Raw genomic sequence first — 23080 nt, 5'->3', positions numbered from 1 at the left:
TTTTAAACAATGATATATTAACTGTTTTTATGCACAAATTAACACTTTGAAGCTATTAGCGATTATCAACAGTTTTTTTTTCAAAAGTGTCGATAAAGCAGTCAGGTATTTCAAAGCATTAAACATGCCTGTTCTTCTAAAACAATGATGTATTTACTGTTTTTATGCACATAATATCACTCTGAAGCGTTTTTCAACTTTTTTTCAAAAAAGTCGATCGAGCACTTCAGCGGCCTAGCGGCCTAGCGGCGTGAAGTTAGCGGCCTGGCGGCCTAGCGGCCTAGCGGCCTAAAATGGTATCCTATTTCAAAGCATGAATACATGCATTTTCTTCTAAAACAATGACATATTAACTGTTTGAATGCACAATTTAACACTTTGAAGCTATTAGCGATAATCAACATATTTTTTTTTTCAAAAAGTCGATTGAGCAGTCAGCTATTTCAAAGCATTAAACATGGCTGATCTTCTAAAACAATAATGTATTTACTGTTTTTATGCACAAATTATCACTCTAAAGCGTTTTTTTATTTTTATTTTCAAAAAAGTTGATCGAGCACTTCAGCGGCCTAGCGGCCTAGCGGCGTGAAGTTAGCGGCCTGGCGGCCTAGCGGCCTAGCGGCCTAAAATTGTTTCCTATTTCAAACCATGTATACATGCATTTTCTTTTAAAACAATGATATATTAACTGTTTTTATGTACAAATTAACACTTTGAAGCTATTAGCAATTATCAACAGGTTTTTTTTTCAAAAGTGTCGATAAAGCAGTCAGGTATTTCAAAGCATTAAACATGCCTGTTCTTCTAAAACAATGATGTATTTACTGTTTTTAGGCACATAATATCACTCTGAAGCGTTTTTCAATTTTTTTTCAAAAAATCGATCGAGCACTTCAGCGGCCTAGCGGCCTAGCGGCGTGAAGTTAGCGGCCTAGCGGCCTAGCGGCCTAAAATGGTATCCTATTTCAAAGCATGTATACATGCATTGTTTTCTAAAACAATGATATATTATCTGTTTTAAGCAAACACTATCACTCTGAGGCGATTATCAACCTTTTTTTTAAAAAGTCGAACAAGCAGTCAGCTTTTCAAAGCATGTGAACATGCCTATCCTTTTCAAAAATATGTTGATAATCGCCTCAGAGTGATAGTCTGTGCATAAAAACAGTTAATATATCATTTGTTTAGAAGAAAATGCATGTATACATGCTTTGAAATAGGAGAGCATTTTAGGCCGCCAGGCCGCTAGGCCGCTAACTTCACGCCGCTAGGCCGCTAGGCCGCTAGGCCGCTGAAGTGCTCGATCAAATTTTTTTGAAAAAAAAAAACAAAACAAAAAACAAAACGCTTGAGAGTGATAATTTGTGCATAAAAACAGCAAATACATCATTGTTTTAGAAGATCAGCCATGTTTAATGCTTTGAAATAGATGACTGCTCAATCGACTTTTTTGAAAGAAAAAAAATATGTTGATTATCGCTAATAGCTTCAAAGTGTAAATTTGTGCATTCAAACAGTTAATATGTCATTGTTTAAGAAGAAAATGCATGTAAACATGCTTTGAAATAGGAAACCATTTTAGGCCGCTAGGCCGCTAGGCCGCCAGGCCGCTAACTTCACGCCGCTAGGCCGCTAGGCCGCTAGGCCGCTGAAGTGCTCGATCGACTTTTTTGGAAAAGAATTGAAAAACGCTTCAGAGTGATAATTTGTGCATAAAAACAGTAAATACATCATTGTTTTAGAAGAACAGGCATGTTTAATGCTTTGAAATAGCTGACTGCTTTATCGACACTTTTGAAAAAAAACCTGTTGATAATCGCTAATAGCTTCAAAGTGTTAATTTGTGCATAAAAACAGTTAATATGTCATTGTTTTAGAAGAAAATGCATGTATACATGGTTTGAAATAGGAAAGGTTTTTAGGCCGCTAGGCCGCTAGGCCGCCAGGCCGCTAACTTCACGCCGCTAGGCCGCTAGGCCGCTGAAGTGCTCGATCAACTTTTAAAAAAATAAAATAAAAAACGCTTTAGAGTGATAATTTGTGCATAAAAACAGTAAATATATCATTGTTTTAGAAGATCAGGCATGTTTAATGATTTGAAATAGCTGACTGCTTAATTGACGCTTTTAAAAAAAAAATGTTGATAATCGCTAATAGCTTCAAAGTGTTAATTTGTGCATAAAAATAGCTAAGATGTCATTGTTTTAGAAGAAAATGCATGTATTCATGCTTTGAAATAGGATACCATTTTAGGCCGCTAGGCCGCCAGGCCGCTAACTTCACGCCGCTAGGCCGCTAGGCCGCTGAAGTGCTCGATCGACTTTTTTGAAAAAAAGTTGAAAAACGCTTCAGAGTGATATTATGTGCATAAAACAGTTAATTTAAAATTGTTTTAGAATAAAAGATAAAGAAAGATATTCTGAATAGATAACAATTTAAGGCCGCTATGTAACTATATGAATAAAAAAACCTTGATTTATCATTGTTTTTTAAAAAAAAAACGCATTAACAATTGCTTGGACATAGAAAAAATAATTAGGCCGCTAGGCCGCTAGGCCGCTAGGCCGCCAACTTCACGCCGCTAGGCCGCTAGGCCGCCAGGCCGCTAACTTCACGCCGCTAGGCCGCTAGGCCGCTTGGCCGCTAACTTCACGCCGTTAGGCCGCTAGGCCGCTAGGCCGCTAACTTCACGTACATTGTATTTCTGTACAAACTATATTCGGACAAATTGACTACAGACCGATTTTACGATCATGCTAAGAAAAATATTGTCCCGCTCTAATTAGAAAGTTATGATTATACTCCAATCATATAGCAAAGAAGTGTTTATTGTTTTCATCACCTTGAAATAAATCTTAATACAAGAAATGGACCTAAATAATTACACAAGGTTTAAAGGCAACCTAATTGTTTAATGCTTTAGAATATGAATGATGACCTCCTAAATGTATAAAACAACGTTTGTTATGAGCAATGACCGTCGCCCCGATAGCTATTCAGTTGAATGAACAACCATGCAGATTAGGAAAGAAGTGACTTAATTCATGCGCGAAACTCAAAATTTGGGCCGCAAATGAAATGTGCAAGAACTATGAGTCATGAATATTATTTTTTTAATTGTCAAATTAAATGAAAAGTTAATTGTTACATTTACAGTAAATTATGTTTATATTATAACTTGTATTTTAAATATTTCAAACCATGACATTTTGCAAAGCGTACGTTATTGGAAAGGTTGGATGTACTTCAAAACGACAATTACAAACACGATAAAAACCATTATTAGTTTTTTCTTTGAAGAAAAAAAAATACATTTCCGTTAAATCTTTGGAATAGGAGATCTTTTCAAAAATGGGGAATTGATTAGTAAAGTACATTAATGTCACTATTAAGGCATACAATTTGCTTGTTATTAATATAAATTGTAGAATAAAATTTGGTCAAACGGGTTTAATGACATATCTAGTCAATATTACTTTTATCATGACAATGCTATTTAATGTCATTTTTTGACTGAATAGAATGAACAAAACATGTCTTTACATTTGTATGTGCGAATAATCAAAGAATATAAATGCCTTTAATAAGCATTAACTGTAATGAATGTTCCATCATTCATCTCAAAGGCACCGTAATGTTCATACAATTAGTGTATGAGCCCATATTGGTACTTAACTTTAACAAGAGAAGGAACGGTATTTTGCAATATAGTTATTTTACGAAGGGTTTTGTTATCTAAGTTCAGGTCTAAGGCCTCGCCTATTCAGTATGTGTATACCACGTGATTAATTGCGTCATAAATGCTACGTCTGAGGACAATGCTTTGAATAAAGAAAAATAACTATACTTTTTTACCATTTTAAATGAAACTTAGCGCAGTCTACGCCGCTTACAGAGCCTCGTCTTCGGTATTTTAGCTGTGTCTGATTGATTGAAGTTCCTTAAACACTTCGACAAACCATTTCACAAAACCGCTGCTAAAGGGTTATCTTTGTTTTAAGTAATACTTTTATTCAAAATGTTGCCTTCCGGCGTAGCATGTATGAATTATTTATCACGTGATATTCGCACACTTCTGTTGTTCATTGAGTGCTTTCATGTAATTTCTAGTCGACAGGTCATAAACGGTGCACCAACAAATACTCATGTTATGTCCCACGGTAGTTCTTTCATTATCCGATCAGTCATTGTTATTATATCGGAAGCAAAGGAATTCTCAATAATTTGATTATACATTAAAGTGAATTGATATGACATTGAACTCTTCAGGATAAATCCCTTCATATGCCGAAAGTTATACAGTTGAAACCCGTTGGCTCGATATCCAAGGGACCGGCCAAAATACTTCGAGCCTCGCAAATATCGAGCCAAGCGGGAATACTTATATAGAATAAAAACAAATCGGTTCTTAAAATTATGTTCGAGCCAACGAGAAAGTCGAGCCAAGTGATGTCGATGCAACGGGTTTCGACTGTATTAAACATTAATACATACATTACAAGAATCGACAAATTATTACATTAAAGTTCCATATTGTTTTGATATTATATCAAAGCACACTCAAAAGTATCTTACGACTCTTTTACGATTGTCCACGAGATTGTCCACGCCCACAACTTCTTACAATATGCTGTATGATCGATTGAAATACGGTAAAGAAATGCCAAACAGTTGCGAATATTTGAAAATTGTTTAAAAATATTTGGGTCAGAAATAATTAGGAACATAAATGAATGTTTCGGTGTAAGATGGCAATATATTACACATGATAAGCACCACGAGGAAACATTTTTCTTTCAGTGATGAATGTATTTCAATTTTAAACGAAAAAAAACACACCGTTTTATTCTTCTTTAGACACGCCGTTTACGAGCAAATATAAAACCGCACTTGTTTTCTAGTTAAATTTCGTAAACAGTATCTCCTGTGGTAACAACAGAACTTTACATTAATACCATGCAGAGATAGGTCGAGATTTTATCGAAAACTCAAAATTGATTATTTAATTAATGGAATGAATTTGATACAATTCTGTTATTTTCATTGCTTTATTCAAAACATTTAAAAGTAACCTACTTGTATATTAGCAATATGCGTATGTTAATTCGAGGGAGAATGCGAACAGGTTCCAAGTGATATTAAAGTAGAAGATAGAACCTTTTCGCTTTCAACCCTCGAATTACTTGACCCCACTGAATGACCGAACGAAAAACCAAAGGCAAACCGATTAAACATAATGTATCTTCACGTCTTCTTTTCAGCTTTCGGGTATATGATGGCAGACCCTGATTATACGTTCGGCTGCTGTGGGGTTATCGAGAAATGGCAGGCCATGTTCGATAACGTTGAACCAGACACACGGACTCTGGTTTTTCAAGTCTGGCGACCGATTACAGGGTCAACTTATCGACTCGTTGGGCAGAATTCCGTCACTGTTTGTATGTTATCCTGCCTGATTTATCTCTGAAATAGGTCGTCAATCTGTCGTCTAGGGAAATCTGGATCTGTATATCAACCTCTCTGAATTATCTCTGAAATAGGTCGTCAATCTATCGTCAAGGGAATATTCTGTATCTGTATATCGCCCTCTCTAATTTATCTCAGAAATATGTCGTCAATCTATCGTCAAGGGAAGATTCTGTATCTGTATATCGCCCTCTCTGATTTATCTCAGAAATAGGTCGTCGATCTATCGTCAAGGGAAGATTCTGTATCTGTATATCGCCCTCTCTGATTTATCTCAGAAATAGGTCGTCAATCTATCGTCAAGGGAAGATTCTGTATCTGTATATCGCCCTCTCTGATTTATCTCAGAAATAGGACGTTTAATCTATCGTCTAGGTTAAAATCTGTCAACTGTTTGTATGTCATCCGCCTCGATTTATCTCAGAAATAGGTAGTTTATCTATCGTCTCGTCGGGCACATGCCGTCTCAACTTTTATATTATCCTCTCGGACTTATCTCAGATATAAGTTATGCAAATATCAAGACGGGAATGGGGCCGTTCCAGTAAAGATCTTAATCGATTTTAGTCGTACATTGAAATTATCTTTGTGTCGTAGTTACAATATTTTGCGTCATATTTGAGCGAATTTTACCGTATGCAGTATTGAGAATGAGAAGAAAGTTGAGGGAAATATGCTTCATTTTGTAACGTTTATACAGATTTGAATTAATACAGGTTGAGACTCTTTATTGAAGCAATCCTCAAATCTCTATGTCTGCTGCATGTTTTTTCTCCGACCAATTCCTGACTTACGTTGACCTACGAGTGTATCGGCCGGGGATAATTATTGCGCTCAGGAAAAACAAAGACAAATGTAAAATATAAATTTAATTTGGCCGAAATAATGAAAACACACGTCCGAACCGGATTAAAACTAGAGAACAAGTGAGAAAGGCGCCAAAATAAAGAAGGGCGGACAATTAAACATTCGGCGCTAAGAAAGAGTTCCCTCCCTTGATAATTATTAAATTTTCTCAAAATTAGTTAGATTATTTGTTTACATACATGATATACACAATCAAGACTGATCGATGTTAATATATAAATAATCCTTCTATGTTACTAGTCTTTCACAATGTATAAGTTTATGTAATTGAATTGACGACACTTTATTATTTTGCTTTCGCGGAACATCTCAGACATATACGGCACATTCTATCTAAGATAATCACTAGAATATACTTTAAGTATAAATTAAAGTGTATTCAGTGATTTCTTCGTGAACAAGAAGCAGACCACAGAATTAATAATTGATTACATTTTGCTTTGTAATGTAATTTTGTTTGGAAAACGATAGTTTTGCTGTATCCCCTTTTCAGCTGCCGACGCTGAGGTTACATTTCCGATAACGACGGGTAAAAGAATAACTGTGAAAGATCAGGACCGTATCGGATGGTATGCTTATAGTTTACTCCTTGGCGATTTTGCTGAATACCTCTTCTATAAAACAGCATAATGCTTGAAAAACGCAAGTCATCACCTTAATGCAGAGTCTAAACAACGGCTTCTTTTATAAACATCCTTAAACGAATGTGTTGTATTACTGCAGAAAGGTGGCGATATAAAACGAGCAGTTAAGTAAAATAAGTTTTCGAAATATATTTATGTAAGACTCAGTCGCGAAAAGTAGAAGACTTAGCATATTTTTCTTATGGTTGGTACCTTACATTAGTTAACCAACCCCCCTTCACCGCCCCCCCCCCCCACCCAAAGTGAACGCTGACCGTTCCAATGTGAAAGTAAATTTAACAGTGCGTGAATACCACGTGATTTCGTCATAAATGCTACGTCGGAAAGCAATATTTTTCTTTGAATAAAGACTTTCAACAAAAATAACTTTATTATTTCGTCTCTCTTTTAAATAAAACATAACGCAGTCTACACCGCTGAAAGAGCCCCACCTTCGGTCTTTAACCACAGTTTGATTATACGCTTTTGAAAACACTTCGACAAACTTTTTCACAAAACCGCCGCGTGATGAAGCACAGTAAAAACCTGTGTTTGGAAACAGGTATGCCGAGGTGTTTGAAAAAAACTAATCGCCTAATCAAATCCCGGAATAAACACAAAGAGGAAGCGTTTTATCTGGCGTTGACTGCCCTTTGTTTTGATTAAAATAGTGAAGAAAAAGAAAGATTATCATATTTTTAAGTTTTCTTTTAAAGCAAAATGTTGCCTTCCTAGGTAGCATATATGACGTAATTTATCACGTGATATACACACACTGTTAAATGTCAGTTGCACTTATAAACAAGAACGTTGTTAATTATTTAAACTCAACTAGGCTTGCCCCTGTAGGTTCTATTTAATGATATTGTTTATAATGTATTCCTGCTGTGTCTTTACATGTATGGTGATAATGTGTATTAGGTATAAATACACATGCAACGTCTCGATCACGTTGACGTCCGATGGACGTTTCAACGATACAGTTGAACGAACATCTTTGTAATGCAGCACTGAAGATCGGGTCCTTTCTAGCATGTAACTATACTGGTTACGCAGATTCTTTATTAATTATAAAGAAGTCTTTAAAGTAAAAGCAACACATGCTGTTTAAAGCGAAATACTATTCTTCTTAGCATTGCAGTGACAGTTTTTAAACGCCAAGGTTACTCGCTTTGACTTTCCGCTTTAATCAACTACGCCGAGGTTTGAAGTCTTGATTATGATGAGTATCCATTGCTCTTATTCAGCCGTACCACACTCGCTTCTTAAATCAAATCCGCAGGTGGACTGACGGGGCGGATATCATCACCCACAAGGACGGCGGCAACGGTGAGGCTGATCAAAACAATTATATGGCCTTAGCCACGAAAATTGTTGGGGACGAAGTCGACTGGAGTGGTGCCACTGTAACTAATGACCGCTCATACGGGATAAGAGCTGATCTCAACCCGAGTAAGTAGATTACATGGGAGCGAATCTCCATCCGAGTAAGTAGATTACATGGGAGCGAATCTCCATCCGAGTAAGTAGATTACATCGGAGCGAATCTCCATCCGAGTAAGTTGATTACATCGGAGCGGATCTCCATCCGAGTAAGTTGATTACATCGGAGCGGATCTCCACCCGAGTAAGTAGATTACATCGGAGCGGATCTCCACCCGAGTAAGTTGATTACATGGGAGCGGATCTCCACCCGAGTAAGTTGATTACATGGGAGCGGATCTCCATCCGAGTAAGTTGATTACATGGGAGCGGATCTCCATCCGAGTAAGTTGATTACATGGGAGCGGATCTCCATCCGAGTAAGTTGATTACATGGGAGCGGATCTCCATCCGAGTAAGTTGATTACATGGGAGCGGATCTCCATCCGAGTAAGTTGATTACATGGGAGCGGATCTCCATCCGAGTAAGTTGATTACATGGGAGCGGATCTCCATCCGAGTAAGTTGATTACATGGGAGCGAATCTCCATCCGAGTAAGTTGATTACATGGGAGCGAATCTCCATCCGAGTAAGTTGATTACATGGGAGCGAATCTCCATCCGAGTAAGTTGATTACATGGGAGCGAATCTCCATCCGAGTAAGTAGATTACATCGGAGCGAATCTCCATCCGAGTAAGTAGATTACATCGGAGCGGATCTCCATCCGAGTAAGTAGATTACATCGGAGCGGATCTCCATCCGAGTAAGTTGATTACATGGGAGCGGATCTCCATCCGGGTAAGTTGATTACATGGGAGCGGATCTCCATCCGGGTAAGTTGATTACATGGGAGCGGATCTCCATCCGGGTAAGTGGATTACATGGGAGCGAATCTCCATCCGAGTAAGTTGATTACATGGGAGCGAATCTCCATCCGAGTAAGTTGATTACATGGGAGCGAATCTCCATCCGAGTAAGTTGATTACATGGGAGCGGATTTCCATCCGAGTAAGTAGATTGCATGGGAGCGGATCTCCATCCGAGTAAGTAGATTACATCGGAGCGGATCTCCATCCGAGTAAGTAGATTACATGGGAGCGGATCTCCATCCGAGTAAGTAGATTACATCGGAGCGGATCTCCATCCGAGTAAGTAGATTACATGGGAGCGGATCTCCATCCGAGTAAGTAGATTACATGGGAGCGAATCTCCATCCGAGTAAGTAGATTACATGGGAGCGAATCTCCATCCGAGTAAGTTGATTACATGGGAGCGAATCTCCATCCGAGTAAGTTGATTACATGGGAGCGGATCTCCATCCGAGTAAGTTGATTACATCGGAGCGGATCTCCATCCGAGTAAGTTGATTACATCGGAGCGGATCTCCATCCGAGTAAGTTGATTACATCGGAGCGGATCTCCATCCGAGTAAGTAGATTACATCGGAGCGGATCTCCATCCGAGTAAGTAGATTACATCGGAGCGGATCTCCATCCGAGTAAGTGGATTATATCGGAGCGGATCTCCATCCGAGTAAGTGGATTACATGGGAGCGAATCTCCATCCGAGTAAGTGGATTACATCGGAGCGGATCTCCATCCGAGTAAGTGGATTACATGGGAGCGGATCTCCATCCGAGTAAGTGGATTACATCGGAGCGGATCTCCATCCGAGTAAGTGGATTACATCGGAGCGGATCTCCATCCGAGTAAGTGGATTACATGGGAGCGGATCTCCATCCGAGTAAGTTGATTACATGGGAGCGAATCTCCATCCGAGTAAGTGGATTACATCGGAGCGGATCTCCATCCGAGTAAGTGGATTACATCGGAGCGGATCTCCATCCGAGTAAGTGGATTACATCGGAGCGGATCTCCATCCGAGTAAGTGGATTACATCGGAGCGGATCTCCATCCGAGTAAGTTGATTACATGGGAGCGGATCTCCATCCGAGTAAGTTGATTACATGGGAGCGAATCTCCATCCGAGTAAGTTGATTACATGGGAGCGAATCTCCATCCGGGTAAGTTGATTACATGGGAGCGAATCTCCATCCGGGTAAGTTGATTTCATGGGAGCGAATCTCCATCCGGGTAAGTTGATTACATGGGAGCGAATCTCCATCCGGGTAAGTTGATTACATGGGAGCGAATCTCCATCCGGGTAAGTTGATTACATCGGAGCGAATCTCCATCCGAGCAAGTTGATTCCATCGGAGCGAATCTCCATCCGAGTAAGTAGATTGCATCGGAGCGGATCTCCATTCAAGTAAGTAGATTACATGGGAGCGGATCTCCATTCAAGTAAGTAGATTACATGGGAGCGAATCTCCATCCGAGTAAGTAGATTACATGGGAGCGGATCTCCATCCGAGTAAGTAGATTACATCGGAGCGGATCTCCATCCAAGTAAGTAGATTACATGGGAGCGGATGTCCATTCAAGTAAGTAGATTACATCGGAGCGGATGTCCATTCAAGTAAGTAGATTACATCGGAGCGGATCTCCATCCAAGTAAGTAGATTACATCGGAGCGGATCTCCATCCAAGTAAGTAGATTACATCGGAGCGGATCTCCATCCGAGTAAGTTGATTACATGGGAGCGGATCTCCATCCGAGTAAGTTATTACATCAGAGCGGATCTCCATCCAAGTAAGTTGATTACATTGTAGCGGATCTCCATCTAAGTAAGTTGATTACATGGGAGCAGATCTCCATCCAAGTAAGTTGATTACATGGCAGTGGATCCCCCCCCCCCGAGTAAGTTGATTACTTGGGAGCGGATCTCAATCCGAGTAAGTTAATTACATGGGAGCGGATCTCCACCCCAGTAAGTTGATTACATGGGGGCAGATCTCCATCCGAGTAAGTTGATTACATGGCAGCGGGTCTCCACCCGAGTAAGTTGATTACATAGGAGTTGATCTCCATCCGAGTAAGTTGATTACCTGGCAGCGGGTCTCCACCCGAGTAAGTTGATTACATAGGAGTGGATCTCCATCCGAGTAAGTTGATAACATTGGAGCGGATCCCCCCCCCCAGTAAGTTGATTGAATGGGAGCGGATCTCCATCCAAGTAAATTGATTACATATGAGTTGACTTCCATCCGAGTAAGTTGATTACATGGGAGTGGACCTCCATCCAAGTAAACTGATTACATAGGAGTTGACCTCCATCCGAGTAAGTTGATTACATCGGAGCGAATCTCCATCCAAGTAAATTGATTACATAGGAGTTGACCTCCATCCGATTAAGTTGATTACATAGGAGTTGACCTCCATCCAAGTAAATTGATTACATAGGAGTTGACCTCCATCCGAGTAAGTTGATTACATGGGAGCGGATCTCCATCCAAGTAAATTGATTACATAGGAGTTGACCTCCATCCAATTAAGTTGATTACATAGGAGTTGACCTCCATCCAAGTAAATTGATTACATAGGAGTTGACCTCCATCCGAGTAAGTTGATTACATGTGAGTGGATCTCCATCCGAGTAAGTTGATTACATTGGATAGTGAAGTGTGAATTCAAAAAGTTTTGAAAAGGTTTGATAACAACCTGAATATTATTGTAAAATATTATACATCTTTTCTTGAGTTAACAGATTTCAGTCACGTGACAAGTTTTGGATAAATGGCGGTGTTGTTGCATTTGTCAAACTTTATTACTGATTTAAAGCGGTAAAGTAGAGGTTGAAGCATTTTAAACATGAGAATGTCTGGCCACGTAGGTAGCTATTAAAAAGAAAACATTGATAAAGCCTAATGTTTATTCGTCATCAGTACCTTTATCAAATGTTTATAAAGTCAAATGAGTTAAACATGATAATGCATCATAATTAAACAAATGTTTTTGCAATAACCTTAAGTGTTCGCCTTTAAATTTCCCAATTTAGACAAAACATAGAACTGAATGCAAACTGGATTAATTGTATATTAATTCTTTGTGAAGTGACGCTTCAGCTTGATTTCTTGACGGACTCACAGTGGAATGACCTTTGCATGACGATTTAGGAATTAAACGCCAAATGGAATATAAATTGTATTAAGAAACGTTTTTTTTGGTCAGCATTGTTAAAATATCGTTTCCAAGTCTGTGTTCTCGTTATTACTAGCAACACATGTTTTATGTTAAAATACGGGTATGGTATGGTGTTAATGCACCAGTCAATTGTAACCACGGCCCCCCAAGGTCCGGGGTGTACCGGGGATAGCCGGGGAAATGGGCCGTATTTTTACCATCCCGGTGGCCCTGCAGTGCCGGGTGAATGCGGTGGTTTTGTATTCGCACCAAGTATAGCGGGGAATGTGCCTTACTTAGGGTCCATGGGGTGCATTTGGCGAGTTTTTTACCCGCGCTTGGTTATACCGAAAGTCAAAGTCCCCGCTATTCCCCGGACCCGGAGGGGCCGTAGTTACAATTGACTGGTGCATTATAGCTTTATAATTTTGAAGGTATTGGTTTTTACTTGGAAAATGTTGCGCTTAAACTGACCATATATGAGAATAAATACCAGCCTTAGCACAGCAATGGTTGAATGTTTCGATATGTTTGAATGTGTTTTTAAGTTTTCCTCGTGTTAGTTGACAAAAGTGTAATACGAATATTGCATTTTACATATGAATCGTTTTCAGATAATGACCCCTCATTCACAAATCTCCCCGGATCGACGTCCATAACCAATGCCGCTGCCGCCGCCACAAGCCTGGTCACCATTACCGTCACAGACACAGACTCATATGACGTTGACACACTTGACGTCACAATGACAACAAACGCCAGATATGCTTTCGATACGACAACAAGTAGATCGTTTTATATCATTTCGATTGTTTAAAATATTGAACTTACATATGCCACTTGGTTTATTATTATAATCGTTTACTAGCTATGTTGTTACAAAAATGGTGGGTTATTTTATTATGACTGCAGTTCAATAATGAATGATTGGTTTTAAAATACACCAGACAAATTAGGTAAAAGATCATACGGCAAGCTATTAATTAATCTTCAGTAATCCTACTTTCATGTTGTGTCAATAGAGACAGCGTGCCCCAACAGTGTTTTTCTTCAAAGGACACATGTATCAAATTTATTCATAATTTTCTCTTAGAGATTTTGACAACAGCTAGCAGCCTAACTGACGTTGGATCTACAGTAGACCGGCTTGTGTTCCAAGTTGTTGACCAGTGTGATAACACAGCATCAGCTACATTTACTGTCACAATTACCAATGATGTGAGTGAATATCAGGAGACTGCTTTCATGAATGTACTTAATCGAAATGAATATCAGGGGACTGGTTTCATGAATGTTCTTAATAAAAATGAATCTCAGAAGGACTGGTTTCATGAATGCTTTTAATCAAAATGAATATCAGGGGGACTGGTTTCATGAAAGTTACTAATCAAAATGTATCTCGGAGGGACTGATTCATGAATGCTTTTAATCAAAATGAATCTCGGAGGGACTGGTTTCATGAATGCTTTTAATCAAAATGAATCTCGGAGGGACTGGTTTCATGAATGCTTTTAATCAAAATGAATCTCGAAGGGACTGGTTTCATGAATGCTTTTAATCAAAATGAATCTCAGAGGGACTGGTTTCATGAATGTTCTTAATCAAAATAAAACTCAGGGGACTGGTTTCATGAATGTTCTCAATCAAAATGATTCTCAAGGGGGGGGGACTGGTTTCATGAATGTTCTTAATCAAAATGAATCTCATGGGGTCTGGTTTCATGAATGTTCTTAATCAAAATGAATATCAGGGGTCTGGTTTCATGAATGTTCTTAATCAAAATGAATCTCATGGGGTCTGGTTTCATGAATGTTCTTAATCAAAAAGAATATCAGGGGTCTGGTTTCATGAATGTTCTTAATCATAATGAATCACAGGGGACTGGTTTCATGAATGTTCTTAATCAAAATGAATCTCAGGGGGACTGGTTTCATAAATGTTCTTAATCAAAATGAATCACAGGGGACTGGTTTCATGAATGTTCTTAATCAAAATGAATATCAGGGGTCTGGTTTCATGAATGTTCTTAATCAAAATGAATCTCATGGGGTCTGGTTTCATAAATGTTCTTAATCAAAATGAATCACAGGGGACTGGTTTCATGAATGTTCTTAATCAAAATGAATCTCAGGGGGACTGGTTTCATAAATGTTCTTAATCAAAATGAATCACAGGGGACTGGTTTCATGAATGTTCTTAATCAAAATGAATCTCATGGGGTCTGGTTTCATGAATGTTCTTAATCATAATGAATCACAGGGGACTGGTTTCATGAATGTTCTTAATCAAAATGAATCTCAGGGGGACTGGTTTCATAAATGTTCTTAATCAAAATGAATCACAGGGGACTGGTTTCATGAATGTTCTTAATCAAAATGAATATCAGGGGTCTGGTTTCATGAATGTTCTTAATCAAAATGAATCTCATGGGGTCTGGTTTCATAAATGTTCTTAATCAAAATGAATCACAGGGGACTGGTTTCATGAATGTTCTTAATCAAAATGAATCTCAGGGGGACTGGTTTCATAAATGTTCTTAATCAAAATGAATCACAGGGGACTGGTTTCATGAATGTTCTTAATCAAAATGAATCTCATGGGGTCTGGTTTCATGAATGTTCTTAATCAAAATGAATATCAGGGGTCTGGTTTCATGAATGTTCTTAATCATAATGAATCACAGGGGACTGGTTTCATGAATGTTCTGAATCAAAATGAATCACAGGGGACTGGTTTCATGAATGTTCTGAATCAAAATGAATCTCATGGGGTCTGGTTTCATGAATGTTCTTAATCAAAATGAATATCAGGGGTCTGGTTTCATGAATGTTCTTAATCATAATGAATCACAGGGGACTGGTTTCATGAATGTTCTGAATCAAAATGAATCACAGGGGACTGGTTTCATGAATGTTCTGAATCATAATGAATCTCATGGGGTCTGGTTTCATGAATGTTCTGAATCATAATGAATCACAGGGGACTGGTTTCATGAATGTTCTTAATCAAAATGATTATCAGGGGTCTGGTTTCATGAATGTTCTTAATCATAATGAATCTCATGGGGTCTGGTTTCATGAATGTTCTGAATCATAATGAATCACAGGGGACTGGTTTCATGAATGTTCTTAATCAAAATGAATATCAGGGGTCTGGTTTCATGAATGTTCTTAATCATAATGAATCTCATGGGGTCTGGTTTCATGAATGTTCTGAATCAAAATGAATCACAGGGGACTGGTTTCATGAATGTTCTGAATCATAATGAATCTCATGGGGTCTGGTTTCATGAATGTTCTGAATCATAATGAATCACAGGGGACTGGTTTCATGAATGTTCTTAATCAAAATGAATATCAGGGGTCTGGTTTCATGAATGTTCTTAATCATAATGAATCACAGGGGACTGGTTTCATGAATGTTCTTAATCAAAATGAATATCAGGGGTCTGGTTTCATGAATGTTCTTAATCATAATGAATCTCATGGGGTCTGGTTTCATAAATGTTCTTAATCAAAATGAATATCAGGAGAATGTTTTAATCAAAATAACTTTTCCGTACGATCTCTTAAAATCTGATTCATAAGTAATATTAACCAGACCATGTAATAGCTGAAAATAATGCGTCTGCTTTCAAAACAAAGTTAAACATTGGCCAATACATGGTTCGCTTAGTATTCGTAAACTTGATTGTGGTAATACTGTGATAAAAGAATTGGCAAATTATTATTTAATATATAAACTACCAGTTATTTTTTTTTAAATACAATGCCGGAGTGTGTTTGAAGTTTGAACTATGTACACATGCTTGGTTGATCGTTTGCTTTGATGATTTGGTATTTGGATGAATGGACATCTTAAAGCTGCACTCTCACAGATTTACCGTTTTTAAAACGTTTTTTTATTTTTTTTTTTGTCTTGGAAAGAGCAAATTTTTATGTAAATATCTACAAACCAATGATATAAGATTGCTGACAAATGGTCAGATCGCAGATTTTCATATTTCCTTTCGATAATTAATGTTTTATGGCTAAAACCAACGGTTTAAGAAAAATGCATAAAACATCAATTTTTTTAACTTAAATTATATAAATATCGGTCAATTGTTTTATCAGCAGTCTTATATAACTGGTTTCCATGCAATTTTGCAAAAATGGCTTGTTCCAAGACAAAAAATAAAAAAAAGTTGTCAAAACGTTCAATCTGTGAGAGTGCAGCTTTAAGGTATTCGATATACAAATGCGTTTGCCAATTGGTAATCAAATTTAATTCATATCCGTCAATGCCAAAAAGGATCAAATCTAAGAACATTTGTACTTATTCCCCGGAGTTCATTGTACAAATGCGTGTCATATTTGCGAGATTGTAAAGGAGTGAATAGTTCTGCATTACAATGTCCAAAAGCATTGTGAGTTTGTAATGTTTGTGTCGGTTTATTTTGCACATGTTTCCTCTCTCTCTCTACTCTCTACGAAATAGAATGGGGTAAAAATTCACCCACTATTTATCTAATTGAACATTTTATATTAAGTTCATTCGTGCTTGTCTAAGATATTACATTTATTCAGTACATGTTTTATCAATTTATAGAATCAATAACTACAATTACGTACTATTTGTCCCATTGAATCACATAACATTTGCTAGGATTTAAACAATACTGTTAGAATATTTAATTTGATGATAATATCTTTTTAATCTATTTTAAACTCATTTATTTTACAACGATTAATAAACAAGAAATCACAGCGTATTATCAATAACTTTCGTTGGCACGATATTACGCGAGAGTGTGGTCTTGTGTTGTGGTGGAAACTGGAGTACCCGGAGAAAACCCACTTGTCCGGCTTGGTGACCACAAACCAAACTCAAATATTTGTATAATCTAGTAGCAAAATTAGGTCGACATTTGCAAAAATAGTTGGTAAAACTTTTGCACCAGTGTAAATGCTTATTTATAATGGGATCCAGACTTGTCTTCACTACTTAGATGTAAAAGATTGCTATTATATAATTCATAGCAGAGTGAAAATGTATTATGTACCCGGATAGATTAAATAATTGTATGGCGTAAATAACAAAATATTATCATTATCACACAATAACAAAATATTATCATTATCACACAATAACAAAATATTATCATTATCACACAATAATAAAATATTTATGACCAAACGACGTAATGGATTTTTTCAAAATAATCTCAGAACTGCATAATTATGAATGCTCTCTGAAATACACACGTATTCGTATTACATTTCTGTACATCGAAAAACATAAAGCAACGTTTCACTCCTCAGCCGCCAGTAATCCAGAACCTCCCAGCATCCGAATCACTGAGCGAGGATGTTACAGCAGAGACGCTTATATTCACCGTCACCGCCACTGACTCAGCTAATGACGTTACATGCTCGCTTGCGGCAGGAGTACCAACCACGTTACCCTTCCTGGTTAAGCAGATACCGTCATCAACTGGTGTGTGAAAATGTATTTTAACATGGAAACCTTGACATTGAACGTAGCAGTATTTTGAAAACGTCATTGAGGAAACCAGATTGTTTCCTTTTGATATTATGAACATGTTCCTGCGTGCTTTGCTATTGAAAACACGTCATTTTAAATCAGAGAAAAGTTTACTTATGTATCTGAATTAATTCTAAAGTAGTGGTCAAGAAGAAGTTCCTAATTTCGATCGACAAATTTAAAAAGAAATTTCAAATTCTCAAAACTTTTATTTTATTATATTTTCAGATTATGGCATTTACAGCAAGTCTAATCCTGGCTTTGATTATGAAGCAACAAACTCTTACACTTTTAACATCGACTGTTCGGATGGATATAGCTCGGATTCAGAAGATTTCACCGTCTATCTTTTGAAAAACGCTGCTCCTGTTTTTGTCAACCTGCAAAGTGTGTATTTATCTAATTGTTTTATTAGTTTCACCTTGCCCGAAATTTACACATAGAGAGCAATTAATGCTATATCGGAACCAAGCCTTCCATGACTCAGTATTTAAAGGCCTAGTTTAAGGAATTTTTGGCATGATAATCCCCGGCCCCAATTTCTCGACACTTCTTAAGCTTAACAGGCTTAAGTCGCTTATTTCAATTAGCCAAAATACATATTTATAGTATTTTTTATAAATGAGAAATGTTTTTTTTGTGATAGTCGTAGCGATAATTCCTATCTTAAGTATTAAACCATTTAAAAGGGGTATATAAAACGCAAAAAAAATTGAAAGACAAAACAGTGGGTTTAGATTAATCCTGTTATAAGACACTCAATGCACTGTATTCTTCAAAACAACAATTTTATACCATTCTCTTTCGTGTAATTCTCCTCTGATACCGTGATATGGTCAATCAAAGGTATTGTTATTGTTTTCCGGTAACAGAACGCATGTGTTTGCAGATAGATCAGCACATTTAAGAAAATGCTTACTGGTTCATTCTGGTAATTTTGAGAACCCAGGTTCGTCCCAAATTTAGTAAATCTATGGCACACTTTGATAACGATGAAAAGGCGTCGATTGTTTTTCCCTATACATGTATTTGTACTATAACGCGCGGAAGAAGGGTCCATCTTTAGCGAGGAAGCCATGATTCACCCATAATAACGCGTAAGCCGCTCTTCACCTACGATAACGCGGAAGCCGTGATTCACTAACGACAACGAAAGAGTGGTGATTCACCTTAGATAACGATGAAGCCGTGATTCACCTTATATAACGTTGAAGCCGTGATTCACGTACGATAGCAAGGAAGCCATGATTCACCTTAGATAACGATGAAGCCGTGATTCACCTTTGGTAACGTTGAAGCCGTGACTCACCTACGAAAGCGAGGAAGCCATGATTCACCTTTGATAACGTTGAAGCCGTGATTCACCTTAGACAACGTTAAAGCCGTGATTCACCTACGATAGCGAGGAAGCCATGATTCACCTCCTATAACGAGGTAGCCGTGATTCATCTACTGTAACGAGGTAGCCGTGATTCACCTACGGATTGCAGAAGACGTGATTCACCTACGAAAATGAGGAGGCCATGTTTCACGTACGATAACGCTGAAGCCGTGAATCACCTAGATAGCGCGGTAGACGTGCTTCTCCAGACGTGATTCAATAACGAGAAAGCCGAGGAAGCCGTGATACACCTATGATAACGCTGAAGCCGTGAATCACCTAGATAACGCGGTAGACGTGCTTCTCCAGACGTGATTCAATAACGAGAAAGCCGAGGAAGCCGTGATACACCTATGATAACGCAGAAGCCGTGATTCACCTACGATAATGAGGTAGCCATGATTCATCTGCGGTAACGAGGAAGTCGTGCTTCTCCAGGGTTGCCACCGAAGTCTTGCAAGGCTAGATCATCACGAAATTCAGGCTCAGCGAGCATGGTAACCTTTTGCATGGTAGGATACAGGAATGGCCGGAGTTTTACACAACTAGTTTATGTAATCAAGCCTGCTAGATATAAGGTGACCCCCCACCCACCCACCCACATTTTTGGCTTCAAATTTCGAATCAAAACTTAGGACATTTCTACACAAATATAAATTACTTTTTTCTGTAATGATGCGTTTTCTGCATTAGGTTAAGCAAAATTATTGTTAATGTTCTCGGCCACAATATTTCATTTTCATTTCCTTCATGTTAGTCATTTGTTTGCCCAAAACTGTATCAACTGTTTGCACAAAACTGTCAATAATAAATAAACGAACATCTTCATGCGATGTTTACGTATTTCAAATGGTGCTTTATGCGGGGCAACCTAAATGCAGTGATATATTTGCCGCATAATTTATGCGCCGGCGACATTATGCGGCAGCGTGGTGCCTCTATGTCGCACTATATACGAAAATGTTTCAGAACTCTTCACATTTCAAGAGTTAATCTAACATTTTCTGTCGGTATACAACGTACAGTAATATTTTCATTCATGGCCATATTTTCGCACCTTTTATTGCAATGACCAAAGGCTTTTTGTATATCATTGTTATTATAATAATACACCTATTTATAGAATATTTAATAATAATATAAATAGACTGAAAATGCAATAAATGGAAGGCAGAAAATAATATGAAATAGTCAAAATAAGGCAATTAACTCATTTTTGAAGTATTGTCATTCCAGCATAAAGCTCTTAAAATATAATATTATAACATGCAGGTTTTATTTCGCACCACTGCATGAATTTATACAAATATCATTTCCACGGAAATGTAATATAAATCTGCCATTTAAACCTTCAAGTTTTGTATTATGATAAAACCCCAGGGTATCAAATCTTGGATGAATTTGTACGGAAACTAGCGGTGCTGGTTCTCGAAACTGGCTCTGAGAGACACCGCTCGTACGTGTGGTCGTGCATGGACAAGATCTGTCTTCTGTCTTTCTTTCAGGCTCTATGAGCCACCATCGTACATGTGTATGTGGTCGCACATATTTCGAGATCTATCAAATTACTATTTAATTATTGATTACTTTCTTATCTTTGCCTACCCCCAAACTTATTTTTTTCCATTACACCCCCTCCCCTCTTTACTCCTTAAATCTCAATAACTTTCTTATGTGCTTTCAACCTCTCAACTCCTGCATCTTATCTCCTTCCTCAATCTTCTTCCCCTGTCACTTTATAATTTTGCCTGTACCTCTCCCATACCTCCAACAATATCTTTACCACATTCTATTTCTCCTCTCTCCTAATTTCCGTCCAACTCTTTTATCTTTCTTTCTTCCCTCTTCTCCCCTCTCTCTTCCCCTCTTTACCTCCCCCTTTTCCCCTTCTTCCCCTTCCCTTTCCTCTCCTCTTTTTCTTTACCTCCCCCTTTTCCCCTTCTTCCCCTTCCCTTTCCTCTCCTCTTTTTCTTTCCCTCCCCTTTCTCTCCTCTCTTTCTTCCTCTCTTCTTTTTAATCCCCATTCTCTCCTCTCGCTCTCATTCCCCTTCTTTCTTCCCTCCCCTTCTCTCCTCTCAATATGTCCATCCTCTTTTCTCCTCATTCTGTCCTTCCCTTTAACTCCTCTTTTCCCTCCCCTCCTCTTTCTCCCTCCTTCTCAACCTCTTCTTTCTCTCCTCTCTTTCGTCCACGTCTCTTTTTCCCCTCTTTCTCTCCTCTCTTTCTTATCCCCTTCCTCTCCTCTCTTTCTTCCCCTCTTCTTTTCAATCCCCATTTTCTCCACTCTCTCATTCCCATTCTTTCTTCCCTCCCCTTTCTCTCCTCTCAATCTTTCCCTCCTCATTTCCCCTCATTCTGTCCTTCCCTTTATCTCCTCCTCCTTTCCTTCCCCTCCTCTTTTCTCCCCCTTTTCTCTCCTCTCTTTCTTCCCCCTCTACTTACCTCTTTCTCCTAATCTTTCTTCCCCTCCTATTTTCTACCCTCTTTTCCTCTCTATCTCCCCCTTCTCTTCCCCCTCATCTTTCTTCCCCTCAAAGACTGTTTCCCCTCTTTTTCTTTTGTTCTATATAAATATATAAAACAATTTTACTTCAATCAAATAAGTTCAATTAAATACAGGTAGAACATTTATTTCATACGTGCTTTACACACATAACTCATTAACCGTGTCTCCCTTACTATATAACCGCCAACATGTTATGACAATTATTCTTTTAGCAGAGTGTTTTGAGGTTTTTATACAAGATTTGGGATGAACATAGGTGCTAAAAACGTACAGAATGAACCAGTAAGCATTTTCTTAAATGTGGAGATCTATATCCAAAACTGGCTGACCAAAACAAGTCGTTTCAAATAATATCGTTTATAACATATTGATAACAATGGTAATAACCCCAAACAATGAACCAGGGAACCTGGAAGCACCTGACATTACTGTCCTTGATTAACTAACAATGAACCAGGGAACCTGGACGCACCTGACATTACTGCCCTTGATTAACTAACAATGAACCAGTGAACCTGGAAGCACCTGACATTACTGCCCTTGATTAACTAACAATGAACCAGGGAACCTGGAAGCACCTGACATTACTGCCCTTGATTAACTAACAATGAACCAGGGAACCTGGACGCACCTGACATTACTGCCCTTGATTAACTAACAATGAACCAGGGAACCTGGAAGCACCTGACATTACTGCCCTTGATTAACTAACAATGAACCAGGGAACCTGGAAGCACCTGACATTACTGTCCTTGATTAACTAATTTACTTGTTTCTTTTGTGAAAGTTTTATGAAATTAAGATGTTCTAATGAAATGTTCAATATGACAGGTTATTGAATGTTAAGCTGGTTCTGATATTTAATATGCTTTCCATGGATAAAATGCTAAGATAACTTACAGGATGCGTTGTGCATAATTTTGCAATTGATGTGCAATTATTACGTATGTGGTGTGTTGTTATGTTTTTTCGTTATGTTATTAAAGACCGAAAAAGATTTTGGAAATTGCAAAAGCATGACTATAGCATCACACGTACTGATTCCAGGTTTAACCATTTAAAATCATGATGATACTATGTATAAAGAATGTGTTTCTTTCTGATATTATGAACTTTAGTAAATCGAAATACTTGATTCAGTTCGATTATCGATAGCAAATATATTTCAAACACTATGTTGAATAAAGAACATGTAGGCTATGAGGAGGGGAAAAACATATTTGCTTCCGCAGAGGGGGCAGAGGGAGGAGAGAGATTTTGTAGA

At 38.1% G+C, this 23080-nt stretch overlaps 1 protein-coding gene across 1 annotated transcript in view; it reads left to right on the top strand.

The window, feature by feature from the left end:
* The window catches only part of LOC128204701 (cadherin EGF LAG seven-pass G-type receptor 2-like), a gene marked incomplete at its 3' end in the record, with an annotated part of 65901 nt that overhangs the window by 34211 nt on the left and 8610 nt on the right, over positions 1-23080 (top strand). Inside the window, exons 3-9 of the mRNA XM_052906102.1 lie at positions 5262-5438; positions 6827-6902; positions 8239-8408; positions 13018-13188; positions 13497-13621; positions 17707-17881; positions 18158-18316. Coding sequence (XP_052762062.1) covers positions 5262-5438; positions 6827-6902; positions 8239-8408; positions 13018-13188; positions 13497-13621; positions 17707-17881; positions 18158-18316 — 1053 coding nt within the window. The remainder of the gene's footprint in view (positions 1-5261; positions 5439-6826; positions 6903-8238; positions 8409-13017; positions 13189-13496; positions 13622-17706; positions 17882-18157; positions 18317-23080) is intronic.

The sequence above is a fragment of the Mya arenaria genome, chromosome 10, assembly GCF_026914265.1.
Source record: "Mya arenaria isolate MELC-2E11 chromosome 10, ASM2691426v1".
Taxonomy (NCBI): Eukaryota; Metazoa; Mollusca; class Bivalvia; order Myida; family Myidae; genus Mya; species Mya arenaria.
This window is presented reverse-complemented; position numbering and strand designations above follow the sequence as displayed.